Source organism: Glandiceps talaboti, chromosome 20, assembly GCF_964340395.1.
Source record: "Glandiceps talaboti chromosome 20, keGlaTala1.1, whole genome shotgun sequence".
NCBI classification, from domain to species: Eukaryota; Metazoa; Hemichordata; class Enteropneusta; family Spengelidae; genus Glandiceps; species Glandiceps talaboti.
The window spans coordinates 13,603,845-13,624,476 of NC_135568.1; the positions used below are offsets into that span (position 1 = coordinate 13,603,845).

A 20,632-nucleotide genomic window follows, 5' to 3' on the forward strand; every position below is an offset into this window, starting at 1 on the left:
AGTGTACCCTCTAAGCCAATTTGACGTGCCACTGACACACACAGTCACAAAAATTTGGTGTTCTCCTATCTCTTACTATGTAGTGACTCACAAGAAATGTCATGCTTTCTCATTTTGACTCACAACAACAAAATTTGGCTATGTATCATTAGAGGGTACTACTAATGAGACAGTAGTACTATTGTGTAAAACTGCATAATAAAAATTATGTGCACTTTTAGAGTATTAAATGTCTCCTCGAAAATGGGTAGACCTCCTTAAATGTTGCTTCCTAACTTTTAAGCTCAGTAAGGAAATTTATTGTGGAAATGTTGATAAATTGTGTCAATAAAACTTTCTGGTTGTTGACTCTGTTTTACACAGCAGCTCCTTTGTATTGGGTACACAACAATATACAAGTAGCTTATCTTATCATGTAAGTGGACCATGTTTATTGCGTTCCTAGGTGCTGGTTGGACGGCAATATTGACGTACATGTAATTGTATATTACTGACGTGGCAGCCTGCGTTGAGTGAATGTTCTCTAGAACACTGCCTATCAAATTAGAAACAGTCCACAAATTGGGCCATTTTGTGTTTTTCTCACAGCTTGTAGAACAATAGTACCTGGGGAAAGGTAACCGAACAGTCAAAGACCTGACTTTATTGAATTCCTTCGACTGTGTTGTATACTGCACGTAGGCACTAACCTATTATCATATTTATAAAGCATTTACCCATGCACAGGGTCATTACAGAACATCCTTTATTGAGCTTCACTTCCAGCCAACCAGAATCCTATGCAAATTAGGTGATGTTTTTCCTGGTTGTAATTTGCATGAATTATGCAAATGAGGAAAATGCAGAGTGACAGGAAAACAGATAGGTTGTTTAGTGTATGTTATGATGTGCGGCGAGTAGACCATGTTTATGCTTAGCTAGTAGTTGTGAAAAACGTTCTATTCAGTTGTTGTAGTTCTATGCTTTGATGATGTGTCGCTTCTGCCAAAAAGATGTCCACCCAAAGGACGACAAAGTACACATGGGTCCCACTTTTAAGAAAGTGGAAGTCACTAATGTGTATGCACAGGAGGATGTTGTCTTTAAGATGGAAAATCTCACACTTCAAGTGAAGAGAGGTAAATTATGTTCTTTTTGGTGTTTTGTTTTTGGGGGTATTTATTGTCACTTTTGTGGTCAAAATAAGTTGATAATGGTACACTTGAAGGTTGTCAAAACTAGGGATGGTCTGAAAATCGGTACTTTATTTCTGATTTAGGATAAATATGAATTGCAGTAGGTCAATGTCCATGTTATAGTTATATATTTTAAGTTTGTAATTCATTAAATTGGGTGTGTGTTTTTTTAAAGTGCTAACTTTTTAGACACAGGAAACAAATTGACCTGGTAAGAAATTCTGTCAGAAAACCAATCTTGAACGGTAAAAAATTAAAATCATTTTGTAGAAAAAGACTCGAAAAATTTCGAAAAGTGAAAAACCCAAACATTTTTAAATTAAGAAAATTGAATTTTACTGCAGGAAAAGAAGCACATATAAGTATCAGACTGCATGGCACTGAGTAAACTAACTGATATGACAAATAGCTGAAACTCGAGATGCGTGGCCTAGATATTTAGAAAGTTTTACGTAATGAAATTGGAGAAAACATTTAATCATGGCAGGCATTTTTTATCTATATACCAGTACCATAAATAATATGTATGGATGTATCTGTTGTTGATAGAAGTAACTGAAGCTTGCTATTGCCACCACAAATAGTTTTAAATTATTAAATTTATGACAATTATGCCACACATGTTGTTGATGCTGTTGTACATAAATCTGTGGACAAAATAATTTTTTTTTTTTGATAAAATATTAAGCGTCTCCAGCTTTGATAACAGAGAAAGGAATGTGTCAGCATGCAAGAATATTATGGTTGATGGATTTGCAAACTGTAACTTATGACACGAGCATGAAAATTATATCGTCTACAAGACAGACAGCCAGAGATAATACTGCATATATTTGTATATGATGACATCATAAAAGATGACATTTCGTCCTGAGGCATCTCTGTTTTAATGTCTTCGCATATGTTATGCCATATGTTAATGTAAGTCCAGGGTGAATGAACGGATAGATTGAAAATTGAAAATTGTGGCAAGATGTTCCAAGCTTTTGACCATAAAAGTTGAAATGAGAATGTTTTTCTTATTTTCCCCTCCATTTTCTGAGGTTGCATGTAGATTGAGGATGATAATTGATATGTTTGTTGTATTTTGAAAAATAGGATGAAAATGTGATAAGTGACTATAGAGATGGCTGATGTAAACAACTCGGCCCAAAATGTCTCCAAAATGTTGCAAGTCTTATCATAGATATTGAATTAAGAATTTTGTTCCTATTTTCATAGATCGTAGATCATTTACGATGGTCGTTTTGTTGTTTTGAAAATAAGTATGAAAATATGACATACAGAATATTTAGATGCAAAATGTTACATTGAAAGCAAATTTTTTTTGTTAAAAATGACAAGTCAAGCACAGGTAAACATGTACGTGTATACTTTCACTAAACACCTGCACGTACAAAACGTAGTCTTTCTTCTTACAACACTGAAGGCCAAGGTTATCTAGACTATATATCTCTTGTATTTATTCAAATTCACATAGCCATCAAAATGTAACATCCCTACATTGCATGTAAGGTTGAATGATCCACATAGACATCTTGTGTTGTTGAGCCGAACCATAAAATTAAAGAGGTTGGTAAGGTAGCATATTTTGGGAGGGGTCAGTCTTTGAAATATAAGTAAAACACAGGTAAAAAGAAAATGAATTGGTGTTTAGCAAATTTGTTCACTTTTAATAACTATAGAATACTAATAATTTGTTTTTTTCCAATGATATAAACTAAAACAGCACAAAAAACACAAACAAAATAACAAACCCTAAAAAACAGATTAGTGTTATAAATAAATATATACTAATTTGTTGTTCCAATATAAACTAAAAAACAAAAACAAAGGAAGTAACACGGTAGCAAAATTTAATAGAGAGACTAAAAAGAACAAAGGTTCATGACTGGCTATTGCCTGAATGAAGTCATGAATATGTAAATGACTGTACCAGGGACACGATTCAGACAGTGTGTGTTCATTGAAGCGGTTAACACAACTTTGAACTTTTAGTCAGCCTCAAAATTGCTGTATGGCTTTGATTTTGTGACATTTAATGCCAAGAGATGAATTAAAGGAAACAAATACAAAATACGAAATATCTATTTTCTATCTTAGACATCATTAACACGTAAACTAAAATGCTTATTTTTGAAATGACATGTAGGGAATAATTTTTCCATTGCTAAAAATTTAAAAATACCATAAAATTTGGCACCAATTGTAACTTGTAAGTGCAAGTGTTTTTGTTTGTGCATTTATCAACTTACTAATTGCACTTATTGAAATGGTCAAATCTTGCAGTCAACATGTGAATATTCTGTTCTCTGCATGTCAAGATACATCATTAGATGGTCTTACCTCCTAGCCCTTGCGTTGATAGAGGGTACAACCAGCTAACAATGTATCTCAACAGCTCAGTGACGAGGGGCTAGGAGGTACGACCAGCTAACTATGTACCTCAACAGCGTAGTGATATGGCCGTACAACCAGCTAACAATGCATCTCAACATTGCAGTGTACAGGGTAGCACGTCAAAATAAACATAAAAGCATGTCCACTAAAAATTAAATTAGAGGAAACACAATTTACCTTTTGAGTGTTACATGGCCTGATGACCTAATATCAACAGATTGTCCTAGATATTATGTCCTATTTCAACAACCAGTCAACTAACTTATTATGTTACTGTGATACAGTAACATTGCATAATGATAACAACACAGTTGGAAATAGTAGTTTTTATCAATTCAGAAATCAGTTACCTGGTAGTTGAGCCTTCGGTTTTCTAAGATAGACACAAACTCAAACTATTGTTGCAACATGTTGATACAACTATGATAAGCTATTGAATGGATGTTGGTTTAATTATAGTCTCAGTAGGGAGGCATCTCTCTGAAAACTATTAGAGTTATACAAGAACTTACAGTGCTGTTTTGGGACTTCCAATGTTTATACTACGGTATGTTGATCACAGGGTGATTAGAATCACACAACAGAGGAACAGCTATCACCCACTTGTGTAAATCTACTATATTGAAGAACACTAGATTTAGCTTATGTTTATCGTAGTAAACTGAAGACCGGATTACCAGTGTCGTAATGTACTAATTTGTCAGGCTTTACTCAGTTTAATACGGGTATGGATGACAGATATTTGGGTTGTACGATAGAGACAGTCATTAAATAGTTTTGCCATCTCTAGAACTGTTGCAGGTATGGTTGTTGATTATTTTGTCAGGTTTCCTTCACTCTATACGGGTATGGTCATAGATTTGGGTTGCCAAGTAGAGAGAGTAGATTGAGAGACTCATTAACTTGTATATTGTTAATCAGTGACTGACATAAGTGCCAAAATGAGAAACCTTTCAGCCAACAGAGAATGGAGCAGAGATAAAGTGTTTAGGCCAAATAATTTTTTTTTTTTGGTTCCGGTTACCTGACCCCACCTAGTTTTTCACGCCAACCCTAAACTTTTTTTTTTATACATATTTGAGGGAAAAATAAATAAAATCATGAAAATCGTGAAGTCTCGCAAGAAATAGTGCTCGCGGAAACTGAAATCAATGAAAAAAGACAGTATAAAACTGTTCTTCCAATCTGCAATGTACATCTGATGAGAAGAAACCAATAACACAGAGACCATATGGAAAACATAATTACCTGAGCTAGACACTCACATATATGAAAAAAAAAAATTAAAAAATAAAATAAAAAATCTACCTACCCCACCTATTCTAAAATTGAATGTAATCACAACCACACACTTTTTTTTTTTTTACACCTTATGAGATTTCTTACAAACAATTGTGAATGTTAGTGTTGACTAAGATCAATAGTGAAATTGATCAAGTTTAAGTGAATTTAACAAAGAAAAACAAAAAAACAAAACTTGAAATGGGTAATGTAACCCAGAGTGAACTTTTGACAAAATTATTTATTACATATATGAATCATTACTAATTTTTTTTTTGTTATCAAAGAAAAAGAAAGAGGGTAATGTTCTGGAAAATATAAAATTTAACTAAATTTTATCAAATGAAAGTTGTAATTAACTGTGCAAAACTAATCAGAAAGTGCTATGTAATATGTTCATCAACTTGTTTGTATTCAAGAAATTTGAAAATCTATTCTTTTGCCAAAGCTGGAACGCTTGTTATGGCGGCCATTTTGTATCTGAAATGTTACGAGAGTTGAGAACTTTCTTCTCGTTACTTGTTGGAAAGGCCAAAATGTCAGCAAACCTCTTAAACTTTTTTTTGAAATGTGTAATTTCCAGTCACATGAGCTTGATTGAAATATCACAGCTATAAAGTAGATATGTTATAAAAATGTCAAGAATTTCATAATGTTATCTGTACTGTAAAATTATATAATTAATCATGGCTGACAGTGATAACTTTGAATGACCTTTGACCTCATAGCTATGATAAGAATATCAAACATCCAGGCTAAATTTAGTCATGTGTATTGATTTCATATCAATCAAATTTTTAATAGACAAAAAGTTTTTGAAAAGTCGTGGTATACTGTTTTAAAACTGTCTTAGTCTAGTCCTTGCATGGAATCATTATGATTTACACCTCCACTCACAAAAAGACCATGTTGGCATCCAGACTATTACTACCTGGACTCTGCTGTAACTGCCCCCCCCCCCCCCCCCCCCCACCTTAAACCAAAAATATTACAATTTTGATTTGAAAACTGCCAAGAAACTATGGCTGTCAAAGTGCGCCCTCACAGGTCAGACTGGTGTTAGGCAATTCAAGATAAAGGTATCATTGGGATATTCAACAAGGATTTGCTAGTATCATTTCTGGTTTTATCTTAATCTTAGTCTGATCCCCTTAGAGAAAGAAAGATAGTTACTTGGCTCAAACTGAGATGAGATTCTAAACCCCTGGAATGCACCAACAGTCATTTGTTGATAACTTGCTAATAGCAAGTTTTGTTGTGTGTAGTTAGTGAGTATACGTTGTTGTCTAGACAAGTTCACAACATGCACAGTGCATGTTCACAAGTGAAATTTTTGTCCAATTCATACCAAGTCAAGACCACAGGTGCATGTAGGTTGTATTATTCTGACGCATAAACTTGTAAACACTTTTTCTCCAACACTCAAAATTGTAATAATGTCTGCGCAAAGTCCATCTCTAAGTAAAATTCTGTTCATTAGACAGATTTGTGAGAATATACATGAAAACTTGTTATAAGGTATCTTTCTGCTTCAAAGAATGATTACTGCCCTGAAATGTCTGTTTCCTAAAAACACATGATGACGTGTACTGCTTATTTAACTAAAATTAACTCTGTTGTCCTAAAAGTTGTCACCAAAGACACCTTAAGTTTGTAGAAATTACACCCATCTCTTGTCCTAAATGTTGTCAACAAAGACCCCTTAAGCTTGTAGAAATTACATTCATCTCTTTTGTCCTAAATTTTGTCAACAAAGACCCCTTAAGGTTGTAGAAATTACATCCATCTCTTGTCCTTAATTTTGTCAACAAAGACCCCTTAAGCTTGTAGAAATTAGACTGATAAATGTCTACTTCAAATGTAGACAGGAAGGCTAAAATTAGAGCATATATTATCTAATTTGCAACTGATTTATTTACTGAGTGGCTTTGTTATCTCAGCAGGTACTTCACACTAGAGTTGATGTTTAACTTCTTCCATAACATTATCTTGGTGTATTGACATAGGGAGTCTTCAAATAAACTACCAGACAGAATCATACCATGACCATGATATCAAGTTTATATATATTGTATTTATATCATGTTTTGCTGACTCGGCATACATTTCGAGGTGGGAATTTTTTTTTTAGGTATTTTGAAAATGAATGAATTTTCTTTTTTTTTTTTAAATCCACGTATCACCTGTTGGTAAAATGTAGATTTATTATTAAAAAAGTTAGAAGAGTCAATCACATGTATATAACCCAAAATGAAGATTCATAATATTTGCATGTACATGATGCAGCTGATTGTTTTAGCAACGCAAAATGAAAACTTGGAGTACAGATGACAGTTTGATTATGAGCGTTGTTTAGAAATATGGAGAGATGTGTGTAGAAATGCCGTACCATTCTGTGATAGTGTAATAATAAATTATAATATATTTTATTACCATTATGCATTTTTTTTTTTAAATGTGATGTCACTTTAAACAAAGACTGGTGACATACGACAAGAATAAAACTGTTAAAACTGTTAAAACTGTGCAATAGTTAAAAGGTTATCATGACAGTGACTGAACGGCAGTGGGAAAAAACTGTTGCTAAAACATACAGACTTGACTTTTAAATAGTACTATTGTTACAAGACCACCTAGTTAAAGAATATGTACTCAAAATATTGATGATTTTACAAATACTTGGGAGCTTTATTTATAAATCTACAGTTTTATCTTGAAATCCATAGTTACCCCAGTATATCATCAGTATATAATACATTTATTTATTAAATTTAAATGTCGCAAACCACATAGTTGGAGACACTGAAATTATTCAAGGACAAAATGGCTGTCTACTCCTATCAACAAATCAGATAGTACCTCTCTCACCAAGCCTGGACTTACACAATAAGTCGTTATACCTACCCATAGCTACCTACTTGTACTTTGAACAGTCCTTATCATATCCACTCTGTACCACAACGCCAATGTCCAGGTGAGGGAGTGCCATGACACATGTGTGTTACAAGGTGTGTTGTTATACACCCAGGATATTGACATGATATCCAAGTAATCCCTATTTTGTTGTCATCTGATGTGCTTGCGCTGACATTCACAGCATGGGTGTACAAATTATACATCAACATTCACAGTTTTCTGTCATTCTCCTACTCGTAATCAAACATGCGAGAAAACGGTATGTATCAGTAGTTTGACATCAGAGTTAAATTTAGGTCATTGCGTTGACGTATCGGTCAATTTCACGACTGTACATACCAGTAGAGTCAATTTGAGTGTTAATATTTTTCGGTCGATTCATAGAATCTTTAGACTTTTTCGTCTCCATAGTACATGTATATTACATGTACTTTTTATATATGGTAATGTTATAACCTATGTACAATTGGTCTATTTGATATTTTGTGTGTAAGTATTGTAACAGTTCCATAGGATTACCTAACAACATTCACCCTGTGTTTAGGTATGAATATGCATATGTTATTTTTATTTTATTTTTGTGTACATTTTAGAATATTTGAATTTTTTTTTTTTTTTTTTTTTTTTTTTTTTTGGGGGGGGGGAGGGTGGGTATACACAGAGGATGACACATAATATGGATGGCAGTAGACTTTATATAAATCTGAACAAAGTTGATTCCAATTGTGGTATACCGGTAGTTAGAAATGTCAAAAATTGCCAAGAGAGGGGAGAATGGGGATCACCAACATCTGATGTCTTCATGGGTTAAAAAAATTAAAACATGAACGAAACTTTATATTTAAAATGTCATATTTGTTGGTAGTCCTGAGTCAGTAGTCTCCTATTCAGTGTCAAAGCAAGCCGGCCACATACAAATGTCTGTTTATGTAATGTAATTTGAATATGAATGAATCAATTTGCATATGCAAATTACAGCTTGGAATGCCAAGTACACTTAATTAGACTGAGATGACAATAGATGTTGTAAAATAAGGAAATATTGATCTGAAGTCTGTGTATACGTTTATTGACATGTGGATTCCGCAGCGTTGTTATTGTTTTGAAAGCAGTCTTGCAGACGTTTGGTTTTGTTGTCGTCAATAATTTAGTAGATATTGATTGCTGACATCAAAACAAATAAAATAGTACCTCCAGGGGTGTCGTTTAAAGGTCTTTCCAAAAACTTAGAGGAGTGAAAATGTGACTGTATCGTTTGAGGGTTGTGTTCGTGGTGTGACTAAGTTTGTAGTACATTTTGGACAACATGGCTGAGAAAAGGAAGAACCTGTTGGAGTCAAAGTTGTATGTGTGGACATGTTATAGAGCTAAACAGTGGTTTAAAGGAAAGTATTCTCCCGATGGTGAGAAGGAAGAAATGGTGACAACTGGTGAGGGTCTTGAGAATGATGTGGCGTGGTTTCTAGTAGTACAACTTGACGTGTGATACTGTTTGTCTGGTTCTTTTGTCCTGTTTGGTTTATACTACATTTCTTGTACATGAATTCTGGACTCTCATTCTCAAGTTTAATTTACTGTGTTGGGTTTTGCTAGAACAGTTATGTTCCTAAGTTGATTGTCATTGTGTTTAGTACTATTACTGAAAATAGAAGAAATTATGTAAAAGAGAAAGCGTTTGTTTTGTTGTGAAGACGTGAAACCCTTTGTAGCAATACTGATATCTCTAAGAGGGACTTGGTACTGAGCTTTGTAGCTGTTAAACACTTTTGTTGCATTTTATGTATGTTGTTTGTCTATGTTTGTCAATGTTATATGTATATGTATATGGATATGTGTATACATTGTATATTGGTGTGGATGTTTTTTTTTGTATTTAAGTGTGTGTGTGTGTGTGTGTGTGTGTGTGTGTGTGTGTGTGTACGGTACGTGTATGTGTGTATGTATGTATGTATGTATGTACATTTTTTGTATGTATGTATGTATGTATGTATGTATGTATGTATGTATGTACATGTATGTATGTCTGTCTGTCTGTCTATATAGGTATGTATGTATGTATGTATGTATGTATGTATGTATGTATGTATGTATGTATGTGTGTGTGTGTGTATGTATGTATGTATGTATGTATGTATGTATGTATGTATGTATGTATGTATGTATGTATTTATGATCAAATAGTACATTACATAGTTCAACTACAAACAGTGCAAAACTTATTACCTGCATTTTACTTATAAAGGCAGAAATACATGTAACAGATTTTCCTTGGTGCTATATGATGTGCCAATACTTCAGATTTAGCAAATTAGAATTGTATATTTTACATTTTCAAGTTTGGAAATTTTGTGAAAGGTCTATATTTATCTATTGTGTGTATTTGTAAGTTTTGACTTTATGTAATCAGAATTTGTTTTAAATTTATTGTTGAATCTTACACTTAAAAAAATATCTAAATTTGTCTTGTTTTTTTTTTTATCACAGCTTTATGTGCTGAACGGGTAAGCCAGATGACCAAAACGTACCATGACATTGATGCAGTGACAAGACTTCTGGAAGAGGTCAGTTTTGACACTTTTTTGACAGAAAACTTGAATTTTTATAACAAAATGGCAGTATTTTAGCTAAAAAATATCAAATAATGAACACAGATGACTGCGAGATATGTCTCTCAGACAGAAATTATAAAACAATTGGATAGAAATTCAAATTTTGTATTGGTATTATAACGTATGCGAGACATAGTATACTTCATACGTTCTTAGTGTTTAATTCTGTATCATGAACAATGGAAAATACACAAAAAAAAAATACATCAAGATGAATGTGAATATTTCACCTGTACTATGGTATAGAAAATAGTGCCACAAAGATAAAATTCACAAATTGCTGCACATTTTGTATCAGATGGTCGCTTTTATAAATTCAGAAATTGTTTCCATGGAGACAGCATACAAGCAGAATGGTTGGTTGAGACACCAAGGTCCATTAGGCTACTCAAGGTTTTATGTGCCCTGGATAGTGCTGTGTATGTATGTCTTGAAGTTTATAAAAATCATAAATATTTTACTGTTTTTTTAAACTCACAGAAAGAGAAAGATTTAGAGCTTGCAGCGAAGATTGGACAGACTCTACTGCAAAGAAATAAAAACCTCGAACAGAAAAATGAACAGCTCGAAGAACACCTCACTTTGGCCACAGAAAAAGTAAGTTAAACTGTAGCGTGTTAAAGGCTCACTTCAGGAATAACATCTGGGTGTAAAAACTGGTTGTTAGGCAGAGCGGCAGAAAATTTTGACCCACAAAAAAAAAATGATGACTCCTTATTAAGATACGTTATGACATGGGTTTGAAACATAGTCCTTTAACTACTGGTACCTTTTAAACTTTCTGGTATTGGTTGTCAGGCGAGACTTACTTTCGCTGACAAAGACTGGTACACAGAAGGTTGGTCATGTGAAAATCACTTGAATGCAAGGTTGATCTCAAGGGACTCTACAGTCATGTAGGTTGTTAGAAACCACAACTGTAAAAAGAGAAAACCATAAAAATTCATTTTCGCACATAAAGTTGTATAACTTATAGATGTTGAATTCATTAAAAGTAGTCGTAAAGAGGGCCTAACATTAAAGTTTGAGACTGTAAATTCTGTAAATAACTCTCGGGATGTCTGAATACTTAAAGAGACATTGTAGATAATTTTATGGGATTTGGTGGTTACGTTTGTTTCTTATTGATATGTACGCATGTCGTTTTGATTTCTAAATATTATTGACTCACGTTTGACTAAGGTAGAACTCTTACCAGGAATTCAGATATGATAACAAATGACACTGTTTTACTTTGGATACCCCAATAACAAAAATTTTCAAATTTAACCATTTCAATGAAATTTTCATGAGTTGTACCACCAGTATACACATATGAAATTTTCATATGTGTATACTGGTGGTACAACTCATGAAAAAACAGCGATGCATTTGCTTGTTTGTGGTAAGCAGGAATGAGACAAGGTTCATGCAAAGACATACAATGTAATTAGTGGCAGTAACTTATCAAAACTCGAACACCAAATTAGTCCTGGCTCCTATAAACTGACCGTGAACATAGCCAACCAAGCTGACATTGATGACTTTGTATGTAGTCACCATCAATCTTGTACCAGGCGTGGGCATACTAGACAATTCACTGTATATGACACATGTGACTACTTTAGTAGAGGTTTGTGCAGTAGAGTGCTTCTTTGTGGCCATGGAAATTAATTGCTGTGGCCTTGTTTCTCTTCTGTCTTTTTTTTTTACACCCTGTCAGTGGTTTTAGTAAATATAAATGATACTGGGTAATAATGATTGATGTCACTGACCTTTTTGTTTTCCCAGAATGCCCAGCTGTCACACGAGATTCAAATGAAAACCGATCTGTTGCAGATTTATACAAATGAAGTAGATTACAGTGAATCAGAAGATGAAAGCATATCATCATTGGGGTAAGTTTTTATCATGTCTGATTTGGTATGAACTTGCTTTGATACCAAATATTTAGGGACTAGGTGTGTGTGTGTGTGGGGGGTGGTGGTTTGTATGTGTGTGTGGTTTGTATGTGTGTATATGTATGTATGTATGTATGTGTGTGTGTGTATGTATGTATGTTAGACTGTCGACAGTCGCTCACGCCTTTTTTACCTATGTCTTATCTAAACTCCGATCTGGCGCAACACTTCTATAATGATTATCGCATACTGATATCGAGGGCCGAAGGCCCAAGTGATCGAGGGCCTTTGGCCCGAGCTCGGGCCTTCAGCCCTTGATATCAGTATGCGATTATAGTAGTATTGCGCCAGATCGGAGCGCAGCAACGACTTAAGTTTAGATAAAACGCAGGGAAAAAAAGGCGCAAGCGACTGTCGACAGTCTATATGTATGTATGTATGTATGTGTGTATGTATGTATGTATGTGTGTATGTATGTATGTATGTATGTATGTATGTATGGATGTATGCATGCATGCATGCATGTGTACGTGCGTGCATACATATGTACGTACATATGTATGTATGTGTATATGTTTATAATACAGTGCTCATGGCCTAAATTAGTAAAATCACAGGTAGAGTTAAGATAATCATGAGCATACTGTGTTTGTAAATGAATGGATGTGTATGCAGGGGGGTGGGGGTGGGGATGAAGGGTGCCAGCATTCACTTCTCACATGTTTTTTTTTTCTGTCAATGGAAATCCATTCAGGAATATTATTGATACATATTTTTACATTGACCACTTCACAGAGATCGATCAGGCTCCTTCAGAGGGTCACCATTCAATGTTGGGACACTGCAAAAGAAAATTAACTATTTAGAAGAAGAAAATTTACAGTTACGACTGGAATCAACGCAACTGAAAACAGATACGTCTAATTACGAAGAGAAAGAAACTCAATTGGTACATGATTGTGTCAAACAACTTGGTGAGTTTTGAAGAAAAACTGTAAAATTAAGTTGAGTTGTTACAGAAAATGGTCCATGTGAGTTAACATGACCATGGAAGACCTGTCATTGAAGAGTTTTGTCATGTATCATGTGAAAGAAAAAGCCATTTTGTATGATGGTCATGTGACTGACAAGCCAATCATATAAGGGCAAGTTGTCATGTGGGTGTCATGTGACCATGGAAAGCCAGGAATACTTTGTCATGTGATAATCACATGCCCATTAATGTCCAAGATGTCATGTGACGACCATGTGACGACGAAGCACCAATGGTAGAAAGAATGAAATTTATGATCTTGAGCGTTAAGGAAGCTAACTGTTAACTAATTTATCTATCTGTGTTAAAAAACGGAGGAAGAACAAAAAGCTCAAAATACGAACGTTATTCACTTTTTACAGGTGAGGTGAACACCACAGTTGAAATCTTAAAAGATGAACTTATCAAGAAACTTGAAGATAATCAAAGACAGCAAGAAGAAATCACAAGCCTTCTTGCACAAATTGTTGATTTACAACAAAAAGTTAAAAAGGTAGGAAACTTATTGAGTTCTTCTGAGTGTGAAACGCTTTAAAGGTTCATTGCTCGTATTTTCTCCAATGATTTTAAAGCGGCCATATGGATGAGATATTTATTTATTTATTTATTTATTGGGTATTTATTTTGGATTTTTAATTTATAAAACAATTTTATCATGGTTTCTGACTTGAAAAATCAATGTGAACAACATATGCCAAGTCCTTGTTTGTAACTCAATAAATTCCAAAGCTTAATAAATATGTAAAATGTTTGTTATTGTACGTAGAATAACAAACATTTTATACATTTTTTCATCCTTTTGCTATGTATTAAGATACAAACACAGACTTTGTCAATGTTGTTTCACTTTGATTTGTCAAGTAGGAAGCCATGATACAAATTTTTTATAAATTAAAAATCCAATCCTCATCCATATCACCAGTTTAATGGTGTTGATCATACTATCTCCAAAGATTTTAAGCCAAGTTTAATTTAATCAAAATTTTGTTGTTGTCGTTGTTATTTATAGTTAACTTTTGAGAACGATGAGCTTCACCAAGAGTTGACAGCGGGTAAAGAAGCTCAACATGAGCTCACGGCTGAGGTGAGTGTTTTGTAAAATCTCAAATTTATTATAAAATGGTGTGAAAGATAATAATATCAAGCATATTATTAAGAAGTATCCATCCGATTTTGACAAAAACTACGACTTCATAAACAGTTACTGATTTTCAAGACATCTCTATGTCCCAATAGAGTAAATGTTGTCAGTATATCACAAAGTCTTTTGCTACCCAGTGGGATTTTTCAAAGACTATGATTCAAAACTAGTAAAACGGTTCAAATTTAATAAAGTCTTGTGATCTGTTGCAGCTGTCGGAACTCAAAGAGAAGTATGACGAGTGTATGGCTATGGTCCGTGAATACCAAGAGACGGCCAAATCCGCCAAACGTCCCAGTATGGGTGCTACAATGCCCTATACACCACTATCTGCCTTTCCCCAGGTATGGACATTTTCCATAATTACCTTTACTTCAAGTATGTTCCTTTTTATGGAAAGAATTACTGAAAATCTTCTTTGGGTGCTTTTAAGATATGAATGGTTAGCTCTTTCTTAAACAAGATACATTGTACTAAGATTAGCTGATGATATGAAAATATTTCCTGCAGATTTGTAAACAGTGTATATCAGCCAATCAACAGCGTACATACAACACAGTACATGACTTATCAGATGAAAATGTGGCTGCTGTGTCAACTCATTTCATTGGCCAAAATGCGTTTTAGTATAGTCTTTACTAGCATAGATATTCTTTTGATTAATTTCAACAAAAAAGTTCATGCAGTTAATTTTCTACTTTCAACCACTGCATTTGAACAAGTTTCACTATGTGTAACAATTTGTGTTTATCACTTTATGACCACTTATCTTCTCAATAATTTGACTTGTAGGACTCCCTGGCATCTGAAATAGAGAGCACAGTCAAACACAGTTTGATGCAAGCTGAGGGATATTCTCCCAAGGAAAACACGTAAGAAAACTTGACATTTTAAATTTTTTTTCCAAGATTAGACAAAAATCTACAGTGACCAAATTTGTCATTGATCAGTGGCCAGTTTGGAATCTGCATGTTGCAGGTTCAAGCCTCATCACTGCCGATTGTTTCCGAGTGGCTAAAGTCCTTTGGCAAGATTTGAGCCAAGACTGTGCCTCAGTTCACCCAGCTGTATAATTGGGGACCTGGTAGGGTAGAGGTTGCAATGTGAATGCTTTAATCATATGTGCTTATAAAGGCTGCAATGGAACATATGCTACCCAGTGAGTTGAGGAAGTATAAAGGGCCATTGTGCTGCTGTAGGTCCGCGCCAGGGGTAATAATTGTAAAGCGCTTTGAGCCCAGAGTGAGAAAGCGTTGTATAAAAACTAACAATAGTAACATTATTATTATATTATTATAAAAGGTAAATCTTGAACTAAATTTAACAAAATATTTTCGTTTACAGGGAACGCAATAAGAATATTATGAAGACAGTGAAAGTAGCTCACAAGACAAGAGCTGGTCTTCTTAGCATTCCTGGCTCTAGTATGCCTTCTACCTACACAAGTAGAAGAACATCACCCTGTAGTTCTATAGCACCTTCAGACAGAAACACACCCCTTAGTGATCATTACCATGGAGACGGGGAAAGCAGTGAAGCTGGAAGGTAAAGAATGATGTCATCATTTCATTGATATATATTGGTAGATCATGGCAAACAGTGCTGGGGGATGGGGGGTGGGGAGAACAACTGACATGTGCTATTGAAGTACAAAAGTAATGAGTAGAACAGTCCTGATGAATAAATTCAATCCTGACATTTCGAATCAATATTCTTCCTCATAGGATAAAGGCAAGATATATAGTAGGTCATCACCTGACTGTATATCTAAATGTTACGGAGTAGAACGGCACACAGCAAGTTCTTATAAGTGGTAAAATATGCGAGGAAAGTTCTAAAAGTCATGTGCACCAAAAAGAACCCTATAGAACACATACACATGCGCTATTCATCCTTACCCCAGCAGGAGATTTGGCTAGGTTTTTGGTAGAATTTGTCTATACGTGGAGAGAGAGAGAGAGTGATCATACATAGATAGTTCTAGACTAAATAAAATCCAGACATGGGGTGAAATTGAACTTTAAACATTAAATAAAATTTTGAACTTCATGTCATCTTTAACTTTTTCAAACTTTTCCGTTTCAGTTCAACACGTTTTCTTGGTCGTCCAGGAATTCCAGGTTCAAACGACTTGGAGCTTGCACTCCGACGACTCTCCTTGAGAAGACAAAACCGCGAGTTCGAAAGGAAGTACGTTGAAACGAACCACGATAATTCAGGGAACACAACACCTCTTGGCAGGTCGCCAGAGAGTATTATGTCGACTGGTAGCTTCTCTGATATCTCTGGATTCTCTAGTACATCTCTACATTCTCTAGGGATACGATCTTATCTACCAGAAAAACTTCAAATTGTGAAACCTATGGAAGGTGAGATATTTTAAAGTTTTAGTTTTTATTTTGAAATAAAATATGGTTCTTGCTAACTTGGTAACCATAGTGTGAGAAGGAAGGAAATCTGGAAAATTTTTTATAGCTAACCATACCTTGTTAGCATAATTTTGATGGGGAACACTGATAAAATGCCTTGGGAACTCTGGTAGATTTTATCCCCTTATTATCCTTAACAAAAACACTGGTAGGGAACCCCCACCCCTCACCCCCTGGTAAAATGAAAGGATCTCAGGTAAATCTAGCTATTACCTTCTTACTGCCATTAACAAAAACACTGATTTGGACCTTAGTAAAATGATCAGGGAAATAAGGTAGATTTTACCTAGTATGTACCACCCTTAGCAAAAACACTGGTAGGAAAGCCTGGTAAAATGACTAGGGAACTCGGGTAGATTGTTACCAACTTAATGCCACCCTTAACAAAAACACTGGTAATGGTATGGACCTTAGTCAAATGACTGAGGAACCCTGGTACATTATATCTACTTAACCCTACCTGGGAATTTTTAGGCTGGTTTTAAAATGTCTGGGAAACTTTAGAAGATTTTACCTACTACCAACGTCAATAAAAACAGTGTCAAATAACTAGGGGAACTTGGATAGAGACCTATACCTTCTTGTCTTCATCCCATATCCTAATCTTGTGTATTTTTGTCCTTCATCAGGTTCGATGACTTTGCACCATTGGCAAAGACTAGCCACGCCAGACATGGCAAGTATGTTAGACACCAGACCTGGTGTCTATGTGAAGGGATACAGAACTTTAGAACACGAAGAAGAGATATTTTCATTAGATGATGTGGAAGATGATGGCAATGTAACAAGTAAGTTATATCAAAATATTATTGACCTCCAAGTTAAGTTATTGACCCATGGAGTTAGTGTTATTGACCTCCAAGTTAAGTTATGGAGTTAGTGTTATTGACCTCCAAGTTAAGTTATGGAGTCAGTATTATTGACCTCCAAGTTAAGTTATGGAGTTAGTGTTATTGACCTCCAAGTTACGTTATGGAGTCAGTATTATTGACCTCCAAGTTAAGTTATGGAGTCAGTATTATTGACCTCCAAGTTAAGTTATGGAGTCATCATGTCAGTACTGTTGACTTCCAAATTAACTCATGGAGTTAGCACTTCAAAAGATATTGACCTTGTGTGAAGAATTCAATATCAAAGTTTATTGCCCATCCATACTATTTGCAGTGTCTACAATAATAGGTGCACGAGAAGTCAATATTTACTATTGCCTCTTTTGAAATATACATGTTATTTGTATATGAGAACTTACTGTCACACAGGTCTTCCTTGGTGTAATTATGGGATATATGGGTCTCTTCTGTCCAACTGTTGTATCCATACGTATGTACCATTCTTAAAGTGAAATGAAGTTTGGTTCTGTATTCTTTCTTTGGGTGCAAACCATTCCTCCTTGTTCTGTGTTAGTCAGACTTTTAATTCTGGTCTTTCAGGGGAGTTTAGTCTCAGAAAGGCTAAAAGCGTTTTCTTCTAAACTTGGTGAGTTGTTCAAAGTTGTGTCGTGGTTTTGTACTGAGGACAGCTGTTGTGTTCTTTTGGGTTCATGGTGTGACTGTTCTTCATAGAGCTCTATGTATATACAGTTTTGGGATGGTGTTTTCTGTCGCTACATCTCACATACATGTCATCATGGTATACACACACTCACTTGGTCAATTGGACCAAACATCATATGCATTCCCATTCCATTCCATTGCGGCTGTGCTCTTTGTGTGCAGGGAGGAGACGCCGTCGCCTGCGTAGAACACAATGTGAGTAAGTATGGTGTCGGTCTTTGCTTGCAATTTACGTATCTGATCATAAAAGTGAAGAGTGCATTGTCTGTGATTAATTTCATCTTGGCCAGCCCTCACGGATCCGGATATGTCATTGTGGACTGCCTGTCTGTCTTTTGACAGCCTGAGATGGCCTGAGTATCATTTTGAACAGCGCCCTCTATGGCATATATCTTGAACAGCGCCCTCTGTGACACATGCCAGTATGAACACCTCCCTCTATTGTGGATGGTGTGTGTAATAATGCCTCCTGTGTGTGATATTGAATGCCATCCTCCTCATTCCATTTTGCATCTTGTGCCATTTGCCATCATAATGAATGTTTTGAATTTGAGCAATATGGCGATTGTGGTATTTTCCATATTTGAGTCAAAAATTTGCATTTATATTTTGTACTGATGAAACTGTTGCAGTTTGAATATCGGTGGTTGTTTTATTTGATATAATTAAGTTATATTTTATGGTTGTGGGTTTTTTTATTGTCGTTTCTGTAAGGAGTGGATTTGGGTGTAAGAATTGATTTGAATGCATGTTTTCTTTTGTAATGATTTGTAGGAGAAATGTGCATTTTTGGGTTCAACACCGACAAATTTACATGACCGCATAATAACATAATAGTTACATGAATACATAATAACATAATAGTTACATGAATACATAATAACATAATAGTTACATGAATACATAATAACATAATAGTTACATGAATACATAATAACATAATAGTTACATGAATACATAATAACATAATAGTTACATGAATACATAATAACATAATAGTTACATGAATACATAATAACATAATGGTAATACATGAATACATAATACTGATAATTCAGCATGTTACACTCTTTCGACTTTTTATGTCAAATCAAGAGAATGAGTCTCAACATCAACAGCATGTCTTTTATTTCATCGTTTCACTTCTCTAGATTGTTAATCTTAACTGAGAAGAGAAAAAAGTGGATAACAGTGTTCCCTCTGTAACTTTATTAACACACTAGTTGCAGAGTTGCACATGCAAATGTCTAATTTGAGTATTATGTTATTTAAGTTTAATATGCATGTGATAATGCGATAATATAATTTGTATTCTAATTATCTTGTAATTGCAATTTGCTCAAGATATACTTAGAACTCCATGAACAACAGTGCTACAATAAAAAAAGCACCCCCCCCCCCCCACCCGCCACTCCTGTACAGTGACCCATCCACCCACCTGCCTTTGTCAATTTCAACTTCAAAACAAAATGGAAACTTCTGTTATTATTTCAAGAAGGACTAAAGAACAAGCTTTCTTGTGGCAAAGTTTGGGAGATTGAAATAATTTTGATTTTTCAGGGAAAGTGGTCCTCGGGGCACATTCTACCCTGAAGCTGATAATCTTTCCCATTTTTGTTACCTTACAGGTCAACCGTTTTCAGCACCCAGTAAATATGAGAACACCAATACAACTTTAACTTTTACAAATAGTAAAATATTACACCTAGATGACAACACTCAAGTTACTTCAAGGTCAGTACTGCTATTTGTGTTCAGAGAGACCTAAAGAGATGGAGAGGGCACCCTCTTGAGAGGATGAGCTTCATTAATACAGAGGGTGCCCCAGAATCAAAAATAAACTCCCAATGAGTTTGGAGTCAGGGAGAAAATTTGCACAAATGAATAGATCTAAAAAGATAAAAAAGGGCACCCTCTTGGGGTTAGGCTCATTGATAGAGGGCGCCCTTGAATCAAAGTAAACTTTCCATAAGTTTAGAGCCCTGCAAATTTACAACGTGCACAAATAAATAGACTCAAACAAATGAAAAGGGCACCCTCGGGAGAGTAGGGGTTAATTGACAGATGGCTCCTTGAATCAAAAGTAAATTTTCAGTAAGTTTTGAGTTGTGTAGAACATTTCGTATTTTCGAGTATGAGGTATTTTAAATTGTGCACGCTTTTGCATTTGTTTCCAATTACCGTTCCAAAGTAACTATATTGTACTTTCCTAATG

General features: G+C 34.9%; 1 protein-coding gene across 3 annotated transcripts in view; it reads left to right on the forward strand.

Moving 5' to 3' along the window:
- Window positions 1-20,632, forward strand: part of LOC144450471 (trafficking kinesin-binding protein 1-like) — a 60,543-nt gene that overhangs the window by 34,556 nt on the left and 5,355 nt on the right. Inside the window, exons 1-14 of one of the 3 annotated variants that reach the window (XM_078141086.1) lie at window positions 893-1,118; window positions 10,257-10,333; window positions 10,862-10,978; window positions 12,152-12,258; window positions 13,057-13,235; window positions 13,657-13,787; window positions 14,304-14,378; window positions 14,648-14,779; window positions 15,228-15,307; window positions 15,780-15,980; window positions 16,521-16,804; window positions 17,494-17,652; window positions 18,580-18,612; window positions 20,046-20,151. In XM_078141086.1, the coding sequence (XP_077997212.1) occupies window positions 968-1,118; window positions 10,257-10,333; window positions 10,862-10,978; window positions 12,152-12,258; window positions 13,057-13,235; window positions 13,657-13,787; window positions 14,304-14,378; window positions 14,648-14,779; window positions 15,228-15,307; window positions 15,780-15,980; window positions 16,521-16,804; window positions 17,494-17,652; window positions 18,580-18,612; window positions 20,046-20,151 (1,832 nt within the window). In that variant the 5' untranslated portion in view covers window positions 893-967. Of the gene's footprint in view, window positions 1-892; window positions 1,119-10,256; window positions 10,334-10,861; window positions 10,979-12,151; window positions 12,259-13,056; window positions 13,236-13,656; window positions 13,788-14,303; window positions 14,379-14,647; window positions 14,780-15,227; window positions 15,308-15,779; window positions 15,981-16,520; window positions 16,805-17,493; window positions 17,653-18,579; window positions 18,613-20,045; window positions 20,152-20,632 lie in introns of those variants that run through there. The other 2 variants (XM_078141085.1, XM_078141087.1) reach the window with 2 other exon arrangements.